The following is a 20,476-nucleotide window of genomic DNA, read 5'->3' as shown; positions in this document are numbered from 1 at the left end:
CCCTCGGCCATCCTGGACAAACGGCAGTCTGGTCTCTTCTTGAAAACCTCCTCGGCCTCTGCAGGCGGGTTCTTCCACTGCTTCATACCTTTCACAACCAACAGATTTGTCCTTATTCTGAGTAGGGATCTTAGGATATAGGAGACAGAATAGCGGAGTTGGAAGGGACCTTGCAGGTCCTCCAGTCCGCCCACTGCTCGACCCAAAGGTAGGTGTTGCCTGCCCCCCTAGCCTTTTTAGGCCCCACCTCGCCACTTGGGCCCCCAAACTCAGCTGCCTTCCCCGTGGATCGTCTCCTGTCCCAACGCCGGGACCCTCCTGGCTTTGGAGAAACCTCTTCCTGAACACCTGGAGTCCGGCCTGGAGGGGTCCAGAGGGCGGACGGGCTACTCTTCTGGTGATCTTCCTCCCAGTGAAGCACAGCCACAATCCCCACCTCAGGGAACACAACCACTGCAGGGGCTTTGCATGCTCAGAAGCACAATACAAAATGAGGCAGGAGGTCCAGACTTGAACAGCAGGACCAGAGAAAGACTCGGGGACGAGGCTGGCATCGGGGACCCCTCCTGGGCCACCTACTCCAACCTTCCCCGGCCAGGGTCCTCCGGATGCGTCAGATGCCAGCTCCATGCGACGCAGCTGGAGGAAGATGGGAGATGGAGTCCACTGGGATCCAGAGGCGCCCCTGGCACCGAATGGATGGCCACTGGCATGGCTGGAACCGGATGGAGCTGGGGCCCAGGCTGACCTCAGGCCTTCTTACCTCTGCTCACCCTTTTCCTAGACATCCTTCGGGTTGTAGCACAACAAGTTGAACTGCAGATTTTCGTTCCAGTGCCGGAGCAGCACAAACAGCTCTTGAGCAGCTGTTTTGAGGGCCAGCAGGTTTCGCCCTTCTGGGATGTCCTGCTCACCGAGCCACCGGCTGGCCTTGGCGGCCACCAGCTCCCACTCAATGAAGTAGGAGGCTGAGCTGTGCTCCAGCCACGCCAAGGCCACCGCCGTGGCCCAGAGCATCCCCTCTGGATCGGCCTGCTGCTGGAGGCCAATGTTTAACAGCCACGCCTGGAGTTCGGAGGTTTCCCTCTCTGAGCCTCGGCCACCGTCGGGAGGGGACAGGCCGCTCTCTGGGGTAGAGAAGCTCTGGATAGTGATGGAGGGAGGGGACAGGCTGCCCTTGGCCTGGGGGACTCGGGAAAAGCTTTCTGCCGGGCCTCCAGAAGGATGTCCCTGCAGGGCAGCCTTCTTCTCAGCCTCTTCGTGGAGATGTCTCTCTGGAACATCAGCCACACTTGTGCCCTTGGCTTCTCCTGGACCTTCCACTTTCCTGGAGCTGGGGGAAGGGCTGAGGTCCATGCGGTGGCAAGCAAATGGTGAGGTCCACCTGAGCTTCTCCAGGGGGATGTTGATGGCCTCAGAGAAGGCCTTGTTCAAGAGGAAGGAGCCGCAGGCCAGCTGGAGAGACACCTGAGGAGAAAGGTGTAGGAGAGAACCTCAGTGAAAGTGTTCTTTCATCTCAGATGTTATTTTTTTTATTTATTTAATAATATTTCTATACCGCCCTTCTCCCGAAGTTATGAACTTCTCACAAGCTGAGAAGTGGTTCCTCAAGTCCAGTTCCATGTTAGTAGCCAGGTTTTCCTCAGCAAGCCCAGCTAGAAGATCTCAAAGCATTCATCTCTTGCTCTGGTTCTCTCCCCACGCCCAGCAGGAACATCAGAATCGGGGACATGGGGAAGCTATTTTTGGAGACACATCTGAGATTTGGAGAAGTGGCATGGATTTTCTTCTGAAAGGACTCTCCTGGTGACCAAGGCCAGCCCCCAACATTAGAAGCTCAAAGGCCAGTTACGTTGCTCAGTCCCCAAACGTAGACCTGATGGAGAACCAGGTTTCTGAAAACTAGGATGGAAGTTTGGCTAAAAACACACAACCCAGCATTGGCCATCAGTCTTTGGACAAGACAGCAGTGAAGTGATCCGTCTGCAGGGCATTTTTGCATGCATTAAGACAGGCAGTCTCCAAACTTGGCAACTTTAAGGCTTGTGGACTTCAATTCCTAGATTTCCGCAGCCAGCCAGCCAGCATTCTGGCAGTTGAAGTCCACAAATCTTAAAGTGGCCAAGTTTGGAGATCCCTGCATTAAGGTGTGAACTGCTGTATCCAGTTTGAACCTGGTTTGTAGCCTGTTTTGGTTCAGACCCGGTTCCTGGGAATGCAACAGAAATAAATTTACGTGCATTTCTGCCTCCCACCTTCCTGTTTAGTTCAAGAGACAGAGAGTTTGGGAGAAAGGAAGATCTCTTTCAACTTCCTCAAAACTAAATTTCTCAGACAGCCCCACGTCCCCCCCCCCACACACACACACACTCAGCCTGCTCACCAGTGGCAGATAATCCACATTCTCATTGTCATTTTCTAAACTGAGCTCCTTGCTCTTTGTGGGAAATTTTCCCATGAAACCCCGGGCAGCCTTGGTCAGCAGCCTGGTTTTGTTAAACGTCAGCCTAGGTGAGGGAGAAACCAAACCAGAAAATAAACAATTACACAGCGAGTCCCATTTCTCCCCTGTGGTTTTTCTTCTCTTTTTTCTTTTTTAACCAAAACGTCCCTCATTCTAACCAAACAAAACTCAAATATGGGAAATGTAATCTTTAGACAATTCAAAGAGGGTATAAACCCTGCTTGTTGCTAGGACACTAGTAACAATACCAAATTTTAAGAAGAATTCCTGACAGTTTTTCTGAAAGTTTACATAGTATTTTCCCTTGATCTTATATAGAGTTTGCAGACAGTGAGTAAGGAGCAACCACTTTCAGAGAGAGTCGGGGGCAAAAAGCAGATTTTACCTGGCGCCAAAGAAGTTTTCGATGGACTTTTGAGAGGAAACAGATGGGCTGCGTAGTGACCCTGTAAAGACAGAGGTGAATGCTAGCCATGATGTAGGGTATGAATTAGAGTAGGGGTCTCCAAACTAGGCAACTTTAAGAGGCGTGGACTTCAATTCACAGAATTCCTCAGTCAACCACGCCAGCAGAGCAATCCTGGGAGTTGAAGTCCAAAAGTCTTAAAGCTGCCGAGTTTGGAGACCCCGAATTAGACCCATCTGGACTCTGCTTTGAGTGTCACCCCCTCTTTGACAGACCCCTGAGCAGCTGTATCTTCTCTGACAACCTCAGTTTTCCCCATCTGTAAAAGGGAAAAGGAGCAAGCAAGTTATGCAAACGCTAATCTGCCCAGCTTCAAATGGGCCAATGAATTTAAATAAAAAAATAATTTAAATTTTAAAATTTTTTAAATGAATTTGAAGTAAAAGAATTTGTTTCATGTACGGCTGGGGACCAACCGTCCTGAAGCACCTCGCTGTGGTCACTTAGAGTTAATTGCAAAGTTCCGGTGCATAATTCTTTCTTTTTTAAATTTATAGACTGGGGGAATAAATGCTTTTTTTTCTCACCTACCGTCTGGAAAACTGTGGCGATCCCCTCCAGAGGAAGGAAGTGAGCCAGAAGGAGAGAAAATGTTCTCTTCTGCATCTGGAATGGGAAAAAAGTGGCCCCAAATCAGAAGACTTCTGATGCTTTCTGAGCAGAAACTTTTGTTCAGATAGGTAAATTTTGGTCCACAGCATAACTGAATAAAATTGGTCAGCTGGAAAAGGAGCTACACCCTAATGTTTGGCCCCTTTTTCTCCTTCCGATCTCCGTTCCTTTCCCTCCCGAGCTAAGGAATTAAGCCAAGGGCCACGCAGAATTGACCCCTTTCCCCTGGAACCGTCCCCCCGTATTTTGAACCCCAACATCTAGGGTGAACGTCAGAGAGGAGCGTTCAAGACCAGGGTGAAAAAAGTACTCCAGCCACGCTCTTACTTGCGTTGTGCGGCCCACCGTCTACTCCGTCATGAATCCGCCCCGAGCTAGCCGAGAGTCTTCGGTGCCGTCGGCTCTCGAACCTGGAGCCCGGTTGGCTGGACGACTTCATTGGGAGACCTCGACAAAAGACAGGGACAGGTCCATCTCAAAAGGCCTCAGAGGACCAAGGACTTGCTTTAATTCAAGGAAATGTTTTGGACCGATAAACAGGGGTCTCCTTCAAGGGACACCAATCTGGCACAAGAAGAAAAAACTCGGTCCTCGACTAAGGTCCAGAATTTCCAGGTGGTTCTTAAGTGAGTCACACCCTATTTTGCAATCTTTTCTGGGCCATGCTGGCTGGGGAATTCTGGGAGTTGAAGTCCACACAGCTTAAAGTGCCCAGGGTGGAGAGACACTACCTGGGTTTTCTAAGGACAAGGCAGCATCTTCACGAGAGCCGTGAGCCTCACCTGTACGGGGATATTTAACAAGGGTTGGCAAATAGCTGTTGCTGCTCAGGTCCACTGGCACAAACACTGTGAATTTGCTGATCACGTTGCAAGATTTGCTGGCATGCACAGCGTTGGCTTGGTACCGCTGCCCGGACCCTGTAGAAGGACCAAAAACAGCAGTAAAAATGGCATATTAGGGTTAGGGTTCAGGATATTTGCCCATCTTTCTGTCTCCCGTCGCTTCTGCTGCTCAAAATGTTCTGCAAACACCAGGTGGAAAATGCATGTTTTTATCATTTTTCCATCTATCGTGGCTGGGAAACGTAGGACCCCAGACCCATTTACAAACTGGAGTGTCCTGCTTTGCATTAAACAACCAGGCATGAATTTAAGAGCAGTGAGGAATTCGCTCTGCAGATGTCGGAGACCCATTTAATCTTGTTCCAATTCTGGGCGAGAAAGAAATCTGCCTTTTCCCCGGGAAAATAACCTAATCCGTCAGAAAAGAAGTACTTAGGGAAATTCTAAGACCTCATTCAGAAAGTCTCCCCAGAGAAAGAGGCAGCTGAAAAACCAGCAATCGATCGATCGATCAGAATTTAATCCAGAGGTGCCCAAACATACCGTGCTCAATCTCAAATTCCCTCTCGGCCAGCTGCTCAAAGTCCTGGATGATGGACTTGGCGGCCAGCTGGTGGAAAGTCTCATTCCAGATGTCTCCTCCTCCTCCTCCCTGGCCCTTGTCTTCTCTGCTTTGGAAGAGGCCACTGAGGTCGAAGGTTATCTCCCACTTGACCGGTTCCCCGCTCTGGAGCCCCTTCACCAGAGCCTTGCAGAGCGACCTTCGAGAGCCCCTCCGGCCACCACCGTCCCAGGAACCCGGTTCCGGATCAGGAAGGTCCCAGGCAGAGGTGGACTCTGTTTCAAAGTGGAAGGAGGGATGCTGGGCAGACTCTGCGAGAGAAACACGTCAGAGAGAGGACGATGCGCGGTGGGGATCCATGAGCCACCTGGGGTGATCTGACCTGTTTTCTGGGCAGGGGGTCCTTGCCCCACTCCGGAGAGCCTTACAAGTGGAAGCAAGACATTCCCTAAGCCCAGTACCAGGTGTCTCTGCTCCTTTGCCGCCCCTCCAAAAATTCTCTCCTCTCCTCTGCAAGAAATCTTGAAGGCAGCTTTGTAGAATGAGAATTTGGAAGAAACCTGCAGGGTTTCTGCATGCAACGTGAAGAACGGCCCAGTTTGTGAGATGCTCACTTTGCAAAGGGCTCCATTCTCCACATTTGTGTGTGTGTGAATGTGTACATTCCCAAAGCCACCCAATGGAGGGAGAGTCCTTGTTGGGTCATCCGGGGTCTACAAGCCCACATCCAAGCTCAGAGAGCATCTTAAGAGTCAATGCAAGCCATCATTGCAGCTTACCCAGTTCTCCAGGGCTTCGGCTGTCCGAAAACGTGAACCCTGGAAGGGAGTTGGTGTCATGGGACCCCAGGCCTGTCCCCACGGCTGCCCTCGTGGGGTCCCAGCGCAGCTGTCGCAGGTCCTGGAGCAGAGACGGCCGCCGTGCACCCACTCCTCGGATCTTGGTTGCTGGGGGGCAGCTGGCTGCAAGAGGCTGACCGGAGGAAGACACTTGAAGCTGGGGGGAGGGAGATGCAAAGGACCATACTGCCCCCCTGACACACACACACACACAGACACACACAGACATGTAACTCGGTAAATGTGTTCCTGAGATACAGCAATAAAAATCAGTGCCTGCCTTGTACAGGTAGCCTTAACGTAGAAAAGTTCGTTTAGTGACACTTCGGAGTTCCAAGGGCACTGAAAAAATGGACTTACGATTGTTTTTCCACACTTAAAGACTCTTGTTGGTCACGTGATCAAAAACTAGTTTTGCCTCCCCTCCAGATTCTACCGATTTATTTGTCGAGGGCAGGAAGTTGCAGCCACCTTTGACAGGCATTGATTGACGCTTTGCAGGAGGTAAAAAAATTGATGGGCCTCAGCCAGGGAGAGCAAGCCGGACACGGAAGCCAGGAAAAGAGGTTTTCACTCAAGCAAATGTTTTAATTACTGCACGGAGGGAGGGAAATGGGAAATTCCCTGATCCAGTTGCCTGGTAACCACAAGCAGAACTGGGGGACAGTTTTTTTTGGGGGGGGGTTCGTTCTACGTGTGTGCTCAAAAGTCCACAGGTGGAAGTTGGAGAGAGGAGCTGCCTCTGGAGGGTTGGAAAGAGGCAGCTCTTGTGCCTCGGTTTCCTTTGCAGAATGCAACAGGACGGCAGGGACTTTGTGCCGCGATCACGTGGGATTTACAAGCAACTTTAATTTCCTTGAGGGTCTCTTTGTGGGTGTAATTGGCAACACAAAACCTGGCCAGCAGGAAAGCAGCAATTTAATTAAGTGATCGCCCTAAATCAGAGGCACGGGAGCCCATTAAGTCTCCTGCCAGTCTCGACCGGATGGGGCTCCACAGCTCCGTCTGTTTGTTTTAAGGCTTTTGCACAAAACCCAGTGAACTCCACCTTGGGTTGCTATAGAAACCTTTGCTCTCACAGACCGGTCCTGCTCTCTGGAACCAGCAGAGGCAGCTGGATTTGCAGGGGGGGGGGGCACTGCCGCCTGCCAATCCGAGAGATAACATTGATCCCTGTCATGCTGGCACATCTAAGGCTGCGCAGAAATGGAACCGTTCTTCCTTTGCAGATGTCTCTTTTTCTGCCCAGTTTTGCTGGGGAATTGCTTCCTCTCACATTTCCCTCAGGGGTTCAATTTGCTGGGAGGGGCCGGGAGGGGCTGCTTGGTTTCTTCTGCTGCTCTCTGGGTCTCTCTCTGCAGCCTTCCAAGTCCTACTAAATTCCCTGAGGCTGTTTTCCCGTTTGGGAAAGACGGGGATGGTTGTCTGTCCAAACACACCACACGTCAGGCTCAGCCTACTGCCACCCTGTTGCTGCCTCGGTGCAAGGACACTTCCCCCTGAAGAAGGATTGCACCAGTGTTCGTGCATCCACAGGAAGAATAGCAGAATAACCTGAGATCAAAGATTCTCCAAAGTTAGGAAGGTTTTAAGCCCGTGACTCTCGTGGGAATGGACGCCCTGCAAGTCCGCTGAATTTCACCGTTTCAAAGCCTTGGATGGAAACAGCAGCGGAGATGCTCACCTGAAGCTCCCCCTGCCAGGGCGGGGCGTCTGCAGTGATCTGGCTGAGGTCCTGCAGGTGGACTTTCCGGAGGGGATTCGCCCTTGGGGCAGAGCCGGAGTCGCTGGCCGTGGGGAGCTTCTGGGGAGGCTCCCAGTCGGCAATCTGGTTGGTGCTGTAGGCCCTTCGCTGGGACGTCATTATGGGGTCTAAGCCTGAGGAAACACAAAGCCTCCGTTTATGCGACTAAACAACAGATTATCCACATTCTTATCTTCCCAGAAGTTCATGTTCTCCGGTTTACTAAAAAAAAAAATCAGCAAAGCAATGGAATAAACTGGTAAAAATATTGGCAACGCTGACAATTCTAGAATACGACCACCGTCCGAGCCCACCTGAATCTATGTCCGATTCGCTTCCCATCTCTCCGCTGCTCCTCTCCGAAGGAAATCCACTTTCAGGGTCCTTGGTGACCTCCCAGTTCTCCAGCCCTCCTCCTCCTCCTCCTCCTCCTTCTTCTTGTGAATGGAAGAAAACAGAGCTTCCTGACTCTTGCGAATGCAGCACGCTGTAACGGCATCTCTTGTCCTGGGGAGAGAAGGTCAAGTGGGCAACGCATTCGTGGCTCCCAGGCTGGTGGTTCAGTGGTAGAGCAGCAAACCCTTTGGGAAGCTGACCGAGTCCGTGGAAAGCATGGTAGGACAACTCTTTACGTTCCAGATCAAGGGGTTAACGACAGATGATCAAGCGTGGACCTTACGACGAGCGGAAGTCAATCGGTTGTGGCCACTCACCAGCCGGGGGTTAGAGACATACGGGGATGTGTCGCACACAACGCTGTAGGCCACCAGACGGTCTCCTGGGAAAAGGCAGCTGGCGTGGATGGGCGAAATCAGGACTTCTGTCGTTTCGGGAAACACCCAATCTACGGAGACATCGCTTACCACCGGTGCCAGGGCCTTCTTCAGAGACCTGATCATCTAAAACCCAAAGAAATTTTCAGATCAGACGGTGGTCAGCTAGACCGGTGCCCTTAAATGCAGAGTCCTGATCATAGTAACCCGCAATCCAAGGAGCCACAGTTTTGACCGTTCTGCAGGGAAGACCACTTTATGAGGCCTCGCTAAGACCACACTTGGAACATGGCATCCAGTTGTGGTCTCCACAATATAAAAAAGACATTGAGACTCTGGAAAGAGTGCAGAGAGGAGCAAGGAAGACAATTAGGGGACTGGAGGGTAAAACATCTGAAGAACGGTTGCAGGAATTGGGGGGTTCTGACAGATTATAGGGGTCCCACCTCTTCTCCAAAGCCCCTGAAGGCAGGAGAAGAAGCAACGGATGGAAGCTAATCAAGGAGAAAAGCAACCTGGAACTAAGGAGAAACTTCCAGACAGTGGAACGGCTGGCCTCCAGAAATAGCAGGCACTCCAATGCTGGAGGTTTCCAAGAAGAGTCCGGACATCCATTTGTCCAGCCTGGTACAGGGTCTCCTACTTGAGCAGGGGGTTGGTCTAGAAGACCTCCAAGGTCCCTTCCAACGCTGTTATTCTGTTATATTACTTTTATTATAATGACACAGGAACAGAATTTTGCAAGGCTGACTGCACTCTCCCCTCCTTTATTATCTTCCTGACAACGAGGGAAGGGTTACGTCTGAGACACCGAGGACAATTAAATGCCTTCAGATGTTTCTGACGTCTGACGGCTTTGTGGCAGGTCTCCGAACAGGGGCTCTTCTTAAAAAGAGGCGTTTTCTGATTCCGACCTTCCTGCTTTTGCAGTTCTGAGCCATTGCAGTCCTTCAGCTATAAATTTCACCCTCCCTTCCCCAGCAGTGATGTTTCTGACAAAACCAGTAAGCACCTTCTGCGCAAGTCAAGTAGCTGGCATTTTCTGACCTTCAAACAGGCCAAGAGGTCAACTGGTGCCATCTCTCTCTCTGATGATGCCCGTCTTTGATCTCAAAGATTCAGGAGCCGAGAAAGAATCATATATCGTTATTGGTGGGGGGGGTCCTTTTATTCGCAGAAGGGGAGATGGAAATGCTCCGTGTTTGCAGCAAGAGGGACTCTGGAAGACTCGGCTCAGCCTAGATCCATCTTTGATAGTCCTCGGAGTGGCTAGATTTTTATCTGGCCAGCTTTTCAGCTCGCATTGATGGATCGAAGTAATCTACTGTGGAATATTCCCAGGAGCTTACTCGGTTTTCTTTCTTAGCCCAGCCATCTCACGGGGCTCTTGTCGTGGGGATAAAAAGGAGGAAAAATCCCTTTCATTTGCCGCCTTGGGGCCATCGAGATAAGACAGGTTATAAAATAAAGGAATAAATAGAAATGTATTCGCCTTCTATTTGGAGAATATGTCCACTGCCTCTTCTCTGCGACAGCCTTTCGAACATGGAAAGAGGCTGCTCAGGTTTTCAGTCCAGGAAACGTGGCAGGGGGCAGCGAAGCCCCGATCAGCAGTTTGTTTTTGCACAAATGTCGAGGCTTGAGCTGACCAGGCCGGCCTCCCTCGAGATCCTCCCGAGGCGGGGTGGAGGCCAGGGAAGGAATTCAAGGGAGAGGCAGGCCTGACCCTCTTGAGGTGCCTCTTTAGAGGCAGGTCTCTTGGAACAATCTCTGGGAGCAAAAGGCCGGATTCTTGGAAATTTTCCTTCTCCCATAAATGTGGCTGGAGGGAAGGTAATGATAGATCCTCCCTTCTCCCTCCCCTCTTTTTGCTCCTCATCCCCTTGTTCCCTTCTCCTCCCCTCCCTCTTTCTTTCTTTCTTTCTTTCTTTCTTTCTTTCTTTCTTTCTTTCTTTCTTTCTTTCTTTCTTTCTTTCTTTCTTTCTTTCTTTTCTTTCTTTCTTTCTTTCTTTCTTTCTTTCTTTCTTTCTTTCTTTCTTTCTTTCTTTCTTTCTTTCTTTCTTTCTTTCTTTCTTTCTTTCTTTCTTTCTTTCTCATTCTTACCTTTCGCATTCTTGGAGTTAAAAATGAAATGACACCGAAGGGGAATGTTTTTTTAAAATGCAGTGGGGATTTTTTTTTCCCTGCATGGCCTGGACTGCAACGGTCCGAGCGCAGCCCCACCTTTGGCTGCAGCCGCTCCCCTTCGGCCAGGAACTCGGCACTCCCTTTGGTGATGGCGGCCAGGCCCTTCAGCAGCCTCCGGCAGGCGTTTCTGCCAATGCCAAAAGTGTAGCACCTGCAGCCAGAAGAGGAGAGGGCCTGGTAGGCAAGGAGAGCCACGCTGCGGCCCCCAGGGATTAAGGGAGGCGGGGGGGTCACTTATCAGGGATGCCACCGTGGAAAAACCAGGCTTATTTTCTCTGCAAACTTCGCCCACAGGCTCAGCAAAACGGCTTTGTTGCCTTGATGGGCTGTCGAGTCCGCCCTGTTCTCTTCTGGCCAGCGTTCTGAGAAGGGCTTGGCCCCGGCTGCCTTCTTGCATTTGGGGTGTGTGTGTGAGGGAGAGACAACCCCCCCCAAGAACTGGCTTCAGGCCCTCAGCCAGATCTGCCCCTCGGACGGCCTGAGGCTCCCCTGGCGCACCTGGTGGAGAAGGCGTGGCTGCGCAGGAGGGCCAGGATTTTGCCGGTGTCCCCCACCGCCCCGTCCGTCAGCAGGAAGAGCAGGCGGGGGTGCCCCCGCTGGGTGGGCTGCCGGAGGACCCACTTCAGGGGCGACAGGAGGTTGGTGCCGCCCATGTCCGCCCGGATCTTCTTGATGCTCTCGCAGGCCCCCTCCAGGTTCTCCTGCGGAAGAAGCAGAGGCGGGGCTCTGGACACGCCGAGGAAGGGGTGTCGGGCCCACTAGATGACATCTGGGCAAGACCCCCCCCCGCAATGGGTGAGGATGAGGGAGGGGCTCAGTTGTGGCCGTAAGCCGAGGACTACCGCCATTTCAATAGGGAGCAGACTCATCCCCAGAATTAGCTCTCACGTACCGGCTGAGGCTCTCTTCACACAGCAGGCTGGGCCTGATCCCCAAATTAACCCCATTTCGAGGTGTTTCCTCCACACTGAAGCATCAACTGACCGAGATGCCTCCCTTCCCACTTTGGCCAACCAGCTGAGGTTAGAAGGAACCAATGATGCGAACACAACCCCCACATCTACACAGGCGTTACGCCTCCCTGCACCTCTGAGTAGGCCTGGCTGGCAGGGAAGATGGCCTTGAAGGTGGATCCGAAGCCGATGACGTTGAAGAGACAGCCTGGCATCAGGCTCTTGAGGATGACCAGCAGCGCGTCCTGCAAAAGCCACAGAGACGTGACCTCAGGGGTCCTAATGAGCACACGAGGGATCTGAGGTTTTCATGCTCCAGGAAATGGAGGACCCCCTCCCCCTCCTCACTGCAACCCCCCCTCCCTTCTAGCCCTGAGGATGTTCCCTAGTTTGGTCGTGAAACGTCTGCAAGGAAACCACCAAGCTCAGAGAGCACCAAGGACCTCACAATCTTTTTCCTCCTCCTCCTCCTCCTCCCACAGCCATTGGCATCGGTGACTTTTAAAACCGGATTAATGAATGGTGAGTCAGCGCAGGATTTTGGCGCAGGCAGCTGCCAAGCTCAGGGAAGGCAGACCTGGAAAGGAAGAGGGGCATCCTGTACCTTCACCCGAGCGATGTTCGGGCCAGCCATAGTTCTGCTTCGGTCCACCAGAAATATGAATTCTCCGTGGGTCCTCCGGAGGCTTGGCTGCACCGCTTTCAGATCCGGGCAGAAGTTCAGCATGATCACTGGATGGTGAGGGATGTCCTTGTGAAGCCTCTTGCGGATAATTTCGGTCTGAAAGGGCGGAGGAAGAGAATTTAAAAGGCATTTTGTACCTCCTCTGTCTCCCCACCCATCTGGAGAGAGTCACGGGAGGGGAAACTTTCCGTGGGGCTGGCTAGAGGACGGGGACAAAGACGGACGGACAGGGGAGCCGGAGGGCAGCGACAGGGGACAGCTGGGCAGAACCGGACCTCTGCAAACAGGTTGGACACAGAGACCTTCCGGGCTGAGCAGATTTAAAGCAAAATTTGAAATTATAAACAGCCGCTCACAGTGCTCACAGACCAGAATTCAACACTGAGAATCCTCAACTTCAAGTAGGGGTTGAAGAGCTGCGAAGCTCTGGCAGAATCTGGGGGGGGGGGCTTAAAGGAAAAGAAAATGGGGCTGTGTGTCTTTGCCCCCAATGTTCCCCCCCCGCTCACCTTTTTCTGGGCGCTGGGGTCCTTCTTGGTGCCTTTGATGAAGTCGCTCCGCCCCCTCAGGTGCTGCTCGTACTGGGCAGGGGCCATGTCCCCCTCCTCCATCAGGACGTGGGGCATGTGGGGCTCTGGGAAACGGGGGTGGGGGTGGGATAATCAAAGGAGGGACATGGAGACCTCCCTGGAATTCTGCAGCTTTGACCCACCGATTCCCTTGTAGGGCAACATGAAGTGTGACATGTTTCTGTTCTTCCCCAACAAGGGAAGGCCCCCCACTCACCCGCCCCCTCCAGGCTACGCAACCAAAGAGGTCTCCCACCTACCACTTGGGTGGATCAGGACCTCCACCGGACGGTCGAAGGTGTGTCTGTTGGCCAGGGTGATGGTGATGCTCTTGGCTGACTTGGCTGAAGGGTCGGCGTCCGCTCGGATCTCGTGCGTGGGGCTTTCCACTCCTGTAGACAAGAAAGTCCAGCTGCCCGGTGAAAAAGCCCCTTTGGGACGGCGGGGCTTCTGTCTGATTCTGACTCCCTCCCAGAATGATGAGTCAGCCAGAAGGCCTCTGTCCAGGCGAAGGGAGGCCTGACTAGAGCTGCTGCCTCTAATGTGCCACTTAAGGAAAACGCCTCTTTTCTCCCCTTGAGAGCAAACTCTGGAAACTTCCCCGGAGATTATCATATTGCATCTCTTTGCGAGGCTTCGAGGGTATTTTTAATTATTCTGATTGCTTTGATTCATGCGGCAGCACGGGTTTGAAGGCCGGCCCTGCCCTCGTTTCCTCGCTCAGCCTTTGAGTGGAAATTTTCAAATTAAATTCCCATCCTGGCTGTTGTGACTCAGCAACGGAGAGCCTCTTCGCGCATTTTGCCCCACGGCTCACCCAGATTTCCTTAGTTATTTAGCTGAATTTGTATCTACAGACCATCCTGGACTTACAACCAAGATTGAGCCCAGAACATCTATTGCTAAGTGAAGTGAATTTTGCCTCATTTTAGGACCTTTCTTGCCACAGTTGTAAAGTGGATCACAATCACCTCTGTTCATTCCGCCGGGACCTGAAGACCTGGCTCTTCGAGCTCTCTGGCCCAGGCTGAGAATTTTAATTTTAATTTTAATTGGGGGCTTTTACTTTTTCAGGGACTGTAGTAATTTTTTTTAATCGTTTTTAACTTTTGTATTTCTTGTTTTAATTACCCTGTAAACCACCCTGAGTCCTTCGGGAAAGGGCAGTATACAAATCTAATTAATTAATTAATTAATTAAATGTTAAAATAGTAGCATGGCTGTGAAGTGAACCTGGCTTCCCCCTTGACTTTGCTGGTCAGAAATGGGACACCCCGGGACGCTGTGACCATCATAAATGTGAATCAGTTGCCAAGCGTCTGAATTGTGATCACGTGACCTTTTTTCCTGGGCCCTTGTAACTTTGGACGGTCGCTAAACCAACTGGGGTAAGCCAAGGACTGCCTGCATGAGGTCTGGCAATGTCAGCACCTTGGACAGCTCTCTCTGAATCCTTCTGAGGGGGATCTGCAGATCTTAACTCTGAGGGCAGAGGACCGCCTTCTAAGGGCATGGGTTGACCCCAGGGTCAAAGGGTCAACCAGGGTCAAAGTTCTGGGAGTCCAGGAGACGTTTTTTCTGCCTCTCATGCCCACCTCCTTGGCTAACTGCCCTTCCTTTTGATCTCCCAGCTGACCTGCCAATAAACACGGCCCTCGGATCTCCAGGGAGAAGCTGAATTCGTATTCCACAGGGTTGGTGGTCTCGTTTTCCAGGAGATGCGCCAGGCAAAATTTCCCTGCTTGGTCTGGAGACAGCGTCCCACTGGAGTGCCTGTCCCTGCTGAGGAGAAGGCCAGAATATGTCTATATAGGGAGGAGGAGGAGGAGGAGGAGGAGGAGGAGGAGGAGGAGGAGGAGGAGAACTGTGGGGTCCTCGGTGCTCTCTGACCTTGGTGGTTTCCTTGCAGACGTTTCATGACCCAACTAGGGAACTTTATCAGTGCTAGAAGGGAGTGGAGACTTCTATATAAACAGCAAACCCCACTAACCTCTTACCACTGATGATGTTCCCTAGTTGGGTTATGAGATGTCTGCAAGAAAACCAGAGAGCGCTCAGAGGGCACCAAGGGCCCCCCAATCAAAGCGCGCTTTGGAGCAAGGCACAAACCTAGCTAAAGCAGGACATTCAACTCTTCCAAGATGCTCTTCTTTAAAGGTTGGTATCCTAATTCCTTGGCATTTTTTTTTCTATTCTGCTGCTGATGCATTAAGAATGTTTTCTGCTTTGTTTTATTACAACAAAAGCCTGGAATTTGGGATTTCTTTGTCTGTCTTTTTATTTAACACCTGCCTTCCCCATTATGAAAGGCCCCCATAAGTGGTTTTATGAACTGCTGCTTATCCAAGATTATTTTCCCATTTTCAGGGTATCATTAGATTTTGCTAGGAAAAGGTCATCTGCGACTGTAACCTGACTCAAAAATGACTTTTTTCCCTTGGGTTTTCTCCGTGTCTTTTTCCTGTCTTAACCCAAGAGACTAACACCAGTGAGGTTATCTGGACTCAGATTTTTCCTTGCTGCAACGTCAACGCAGAACAGGGGCTGCTTACAATGGAAGGGGTTGTCCAGAGAAGCCGGTGGTCAAATTGGTGGCTTTCTGGGACACTCTGGGGGCACAGACAGCCGGAAGGAGGACCCTGACGGCCCCCGTTGGGAGGGTCTGAAGCTCAGAGGAAGTGCTGATGCAGATGGACACGTCCACTTGGGGAGGAACGATGCCCACGTTGGCCACAAACACGATCCTCTCCAGGTCTTCATCCAGAACTATATGGCCTACAGGAAAGGAAGTTCAGAGGACCAAGATCTGCTTAGCGAGCCTTCTCTACATTTCATTGAAGGCTTTCAAGGAGGCGTTCAAGATCTCTCTTTCTAAGGCAGGGGTCTTCAAACTGGGCAGCTTTAAGATTTGTGGACTTCAACTCCCAGAATTCCCCAGCCAGCAGCCGGGAATTGAAGTTGCCAGGTTTGGAGACCCTTGTTCTGAGGGAACAGTTTTGTCTTCTGCAGCTTCGAAACACAAAGCTTTTCCATTATCTCAGAAACATGAATGTTGAAATGCAACAGAGCAGGGAGTGATGGAGGGTTATTTAACCTTCTGCACCCAACCAGGGTGGTGGGCACGATGGCCACCTTGCCCCCTCCCTGGCCACCTCCCGCTCACCCTCCTCATCCGGAGCTCTTCCGTCACCAAAGCAGCTCTCCTGAGTCCTCGCCTTGTCTTTGATCTGCACCGTCAACACCCGCTCGGAAACCACAGCTTCGAATCCCACCACCGTTGTGTGTTCGTCCAGGGGGTAGACAAACAAGCCTGGGAAGGGAAGGCGGTCGGTCAGCCAGTGGACCTGCCTACAGTTGGAACAAAACCTGCCCAAGTCGTAAGTCAAGAACTACCCGCAACTCTTCTGAACCTGGGACAGTTTGCCTGCCCTTCTCGTCCCTTCGTAATTCAGAAAGAAGAAGGAGACTCAGAGAGAGCCGGTCACTCCTACCTTCGAAAGGGTGATTCTCGGAGTTGTGGTAGGACAGGCAGGCAGTCATTCCAAAGGCGTAGCCACTGACGCAGGAGGTGACCTCCGAGGCAGCCAGAGGGAGGACGGTGCTGGTCGTCCGGTTGATCAACCCCGGCATCCTGGCAGCCGTCTCAGGATCAGAGCAGAAAGGAACCAGGGACTCAGTTTCTCTCCTCTGAAATAGGACCTAAGATGGCCGCAGGCATCCGACCGCCAGCCCACGTGGGGCCGGTTGGTGGCCACAGAAAGAGTCAGCGATGGAAAATCGGAGGCTGCCAGACCTTTGGGGTCCTGGGCGATTCCCAGGCAAAGCAGCTCTCCGGGCCCCAATGATTCTGCTCTGCAGTTCTCACTTTTTTAAAAAAAAGTTGGTTTCGGAGATCTCCTGGGGCTGTTTTGCTATTGGATCCGGGACAATTTACCAATGGGTCAGAATAGGCTTTTCTAGGGATCAAATCCCTCGTCTGGCTATTGGTAATATTTTTCCTCCTCCTCCTCCTCCTCCTCCTCCTCCTCCTCCTCCTCCTCCTCCTCCTCCTCCTCCTCCTCCTCCTCCTCCTCCTCCTCCTCCTCCTTGGCTGTCTAATGATGGGAATGTGCCGCAACACAACTCTTGATGTGGGGGGGCTGCAACAGGGGAGGGGGCTGAGTTAGATCCAGCTGCAGAGGGGCTCTCCTGGGATAGAAAGCAGAGCTGGGATGGCCGTGATGGGACCCTCCTGGAGAAGCCGGGTTTCTGCATCACCTGCCTCCAGTTCTCTGGCACCGGCTGCTTTCATGCTCCGGAGCCGTAAACAGACCCAGGAATGCTTGTTGCTCCAGATGGATCACAACAGCCACCTCAGCCCCGTAGTGGTTGGCCAAGGACAGCTCTTGACAGATGTGCCCAGGGATCATCCCACTTTCTGTGTTTGATTTCCTTTTGGCGGGGACGAGTGATTCATTGCCAAAGAGTGTCGCTCTCTCGCAGGGTAATAAATCGAGGGTTTAGTCTTCCCAGTTGGAAGGAAGGAAGGGGGGGGTCAGAGACAGCGGGAAGGAAGGGGGAGAGAAAGCGAAGGCCTCACGAGTTTGCACACATTCCCACGGTGTGCCAAACAGAATCCACCTCCAAGTGAATAGTTCCTTGTCTTCTAGGATCTCCTCTTGCCCTTCAGAGGCTGAGGGGCCAAACTCGCTAAAGCCTCTTTCAAATTGGGCTGTTTCTCCACACGTCTCTCTGGGGTGACCCTCGGTTGGGGCTGACCTCCATGTTTGGGGTAGAGAAACAGACGAGGGCTGGGCTACATTATTTTTTTTTGTCCCTGCCTGGGAAAGTGGACAAGTCATCATTTAATCTGGAAGAGTTTAAGAAAATTGAAGCAATGGAGTGAGGAGCTAAATAAAGCCTCCCCTTTCAGGGATCGTCTACCACCAAAAGCATAAACTGAATAAAGAGCAATTCCTGGGACCTTGTTGGAAGCAAGCAGGTGGCTCTCTTGGTCTCAGATCTTCACAGGCGGCTGTCGCCAACCGTCCTCCCTCAGAAGAGCCCTCCTCTCTTGGCTAAACCCTGGAAGGAAGGGAGGGAGGAAGGGAGGAAGGCCCACTGAAAAACAATCAGCCGGTCCAGTCCTGCTTGCTGAGTCTGTATTACTGGGCTTATTAATTCAGATTAAGCAAAGCTGCAAGGTTTGATTAGCTGCTGAATTACAGGATCAGGGTTTTACCGCAGGGAGGCCACCACAGCGCATTTGGCTGAAAGGAGGGGAGGAAAAGCATCTGTCTGTTTTCTCTTTGTGGGTCCTAATTGATTGGCAGGACTGAGAGACGAGGGGAGTCTCCTGAGTGGGGAGCCTCGCCCTCCATTTTGAAAACCACAAAGGATGCTTCAGACACAACTGTGTTTGGCACCTTGGAAAAAGTGTGTGGTTTACCTCAGAATTGTGGGCTTTTCTGGTGACAAACAAACACGTTAAAAGGAAACGGTGTCATTCCCAGCACAGGAATTCCTTGACTTGCACCAGCTCATTTAATGACTGCTCAAAGTTGCATCAGCATTGAAAAAAGTGACTTGTGACCAGTTTTCATTCTTACAACCATTGTAGCATCCCCCATGGTCGTGTGATCAAAATTCAGTTATGCTTAGTGACCGACTCATGACGGTCGCAGTGTTTTGGGGGGGGCTCACGTGATCCCCTTTTGCGACCTTCTGACAAGCAAAGTCAATGGGGAAGCCAGATTCACTTAACAACCATGTGACTCGCTTAACACCTGCGGCGGTTCATTTAACAGAAGATAGATGCTGGTGCACTAATTGTGCCTGTCGTTGTGCCTATCAAAATCAGAACTCCTGTATGAATCCGCGATTCCTCTTCTGATACAAAATAAGAGGCAATCTTATTATTTATCAAATTTATAGGCCGCTCTGAGGCATTGCGAGCACACGAGCGCAACTTGCCGGGTGTTGCTTTCTCCCTTCTGCAGCTTCCCCAAACCTTTCCGGAACGGTCCCCGCCTTAGGGGCGAAGGGATTCCGGAACCCAAGAGGGTCGCTTTCCAAAGAGGCTTCCGAAGGGGGTAGGGGGGCAAAGACCTGCCACCTCCAGCCTGCCCAAGATCCCCCCTGGCAGCAGAAGCCCCCGCCCTCCGCAAAGGGATCGGGTGGGGACCCAGAGAGATCTTGAACGGATCAGGGCAGGCGCGCAAGTTTGCGGGGCTTCGGGTGAAAACAGGGCTCGGCTGCAAAAGACAGCGAGGAGCCGCTCTCTTGGCGCGGGGCGACCCCCACCTGAAGAAGGGGCCGCTGCTGGGTTCAGCCCAAGCGCCCCCCCCCATTCCTTCTCTCCGGAGGTGAGGAGGGGCCCCCATCTTCAGCTCCCTCGCAGCCTCCGAAGCTGCCGCTGTTCCTTGCAAACACAGTTCGCCGCCCCCCTCCCCCATTTACACACGCAGAGCCACAACTGTAGCTGCGGGGGGGGGATGTTGTGTCTGAAAGCAGCAGGAGACCTGGAGCTAAACTGGGGGGGGGGCTCTCTTTCTATCTTTCTCCCTCCCCGACTTGTCCCAGACTCAGCGCGGGGCGTCAAACGAAAATCGGGCACTTTTCTGGGGCAGGAGAAAGTCCCCGCACAGAGGCAGTGGCGGCGGGGGGGGGGGGGGAGCCGGCAGACAGGACGGAAAAACAAACCGAGAGCAACGGCGGGCGGGCTGCTCTTACCTGGCCGGAGGGGCCGGTCGGGGGTCCAGGAGGGCTGCCCGGCAGGAGCTCCGCAGTCCCCGCCGGCTCTCCTGAACGCAGCGGCGGAGGCAACAGGTGGCCTGGCGGGGGGGGAGCTGCTGGCGACCGGGCGGGCGCGTCTCCCCTGCTTGCGGCTCCTCTGCCCGCTTTGCGGAGCGAGCGAGAGAGGGAGAGCTCGGCTGGCCGTCGGGAAGGACACGCGCGCACGCACCCGCAGGCGGGCCCAAAGCGGGTCGCAGCCGCGCGAGGAGCCCCCCCTTCCCGCACCGACCTCCGCGTGGCTCGGGCCGGCGTCCGCCGTGCCTCCGCAGTGCTTCAATAAGAGCCCGGAGGGGAACCAGCACGCCCCTCCCCTCCATTTGGGGGCCGCCACGTGGGACGCCCCCTCCCCCCTTTTTCGGTTCCTTCCTTCACGGCGCTTTCCAGCCCTCTTTGAGCGGTTTACAGAGTCAGCCTCTGCCCCCCAACCATCTAGGTCCCCGTTTTACCTGCCTGGGAAGGATGGAAGGCTGAGTCAACCTTGAGCAGGTTAGGATGGAACTCCTGGCTGCGGGCAGTCATCCTGCAATACTGCATTCTGCCACCAGGGCTCCCTCTGATGAGAGCCGGCTGGACCCTTCGGGGTCCTTGCAAGCTACTAGGGAGCGATGGACAGCCCCGGGAGGACAGGAACCCCAAAAGGAGGGAAACCGCTTCTGAAGAAATCAGCCCTCCAGGAAGGCCATGGGAGCAGGTGGGAGAGGAGAGCAGCCCCCCCTACTCAAGAGCCCTGATCCAGGTCCAAGGGGGGGCCCAGCTGAGAAGTAACGGGCAGGAGTCCGAAGGAGAACTTTTAATGGACCTTGAAATTCTTTCTGGGGAGAAGGGGCGGAAAGATGCACCCCAGACGAATGAGGGGGGGGCTGCCTTTCTAATCCTACGTGGCTTCTTTTGAAATTTTTAATAGCCTTTAATAACTTCCTGATCGAGTGCCATAGGGATATTTGCTTGTCCGTCAGCCGTCACAATTGAGAGGAGCAAAGTCCCTTGTCAGTTTGGATCCCTC

The 20,476-nt window shown here is 52.7% G+C and overlaps 2 protein-coding genes across 4 annotated transcripts in view; one reads left to right on the top strand and one right to left on the bottom strand.

The window, feature by feature from the left end:
* MUL1 (mitochondrial E3 ubiquitin protein ligase 1) overlaps window positions 1–20,476 on the top strand; it is a 40,133-nt gene that overhangs the window by 8,369 nt on the left and 11,288 nt on the right. The gene's annotated exons all lie outside the window — the stretch shown is intronic.
* On the bottom strand, window positions 53–16,590 carry VWA5B1 (von Willebrand factor A domain containing 5B1). Its single transcript, XM_081341174.1, has 21 exons — window positions 16,191–16,590; window positions 15,863–16,009; window positions 15,252–15,474; window positions 14,336–14,481; window positions 12,960–13,091; window positions 12,640–12,764; window positions 12,050–12,226; window positions 11,580–11,690; window positions 10,991–11,193; window positions 10,529–10,643; window positions 8,246–8,431; window positions 7,847–8,039; window positions 7,473–7,666; window positions 5,729–5,921; window positions 4,931–5,260; window positions 4,325–4,462; window positions 3,870–3,989; window positions 3,462–3,536; window positions 2,850–2,910; window positions 2,384–2,507; window positions 53–1,467 (listed from the first exon to the last, which is right to left on the bottom strand). The coding sequence occupies exons 1-21, from the start codon at window positions 16,327–16,329 to the stop codon at window positions 781–783; spliced, it is 3,819 nt and encodes a 1,272-aa protein (XP_081197300.1). The 5' UTR covers window positions 16,330–16,590; the 3' UTR covers window positions 53–780.

Source organism: Vipera berus, assembly GCF_964194415.1.
Source record: "Vipera berus genome assembly, chromosome: 17".
NCBI classification, from domain to species: domain Eukaryota; kingdom Metazoa; phylum Chordata; class Lepidosauria; order Squamata; family Viperidae; genus Vipera; species Vipera berus.
This window is presented reverse-complemented; position numbering and strand designations above follow the sequence as displayed.

Excerpts from the sequence above, each read along its gene's own strand:
- VWA5B1 (XM_081341174.1), bottom strand. The coding sequence starts at position 16,329 with ATGCCGGGGTTGATCAACCGGACGACCAGCACCGTCCTCCCTCTGGCT. Across the intron at positions 12,765-12,959 it reads GGTCCTGATCCACCCAAGTG|AGCCCCACATGCCCCACGTC; the intron begins GTAGGTGGGAGA and ends CCCGTTTCCCAG. Across the intron at positions 8,040-8,245 it reads ATGTCTCTAACCCCCGGCTG|GACAAGAGATGCCGTTACAG; the intron begins GTGAGTGGCCAC and ends TTCTCTCCCCAG.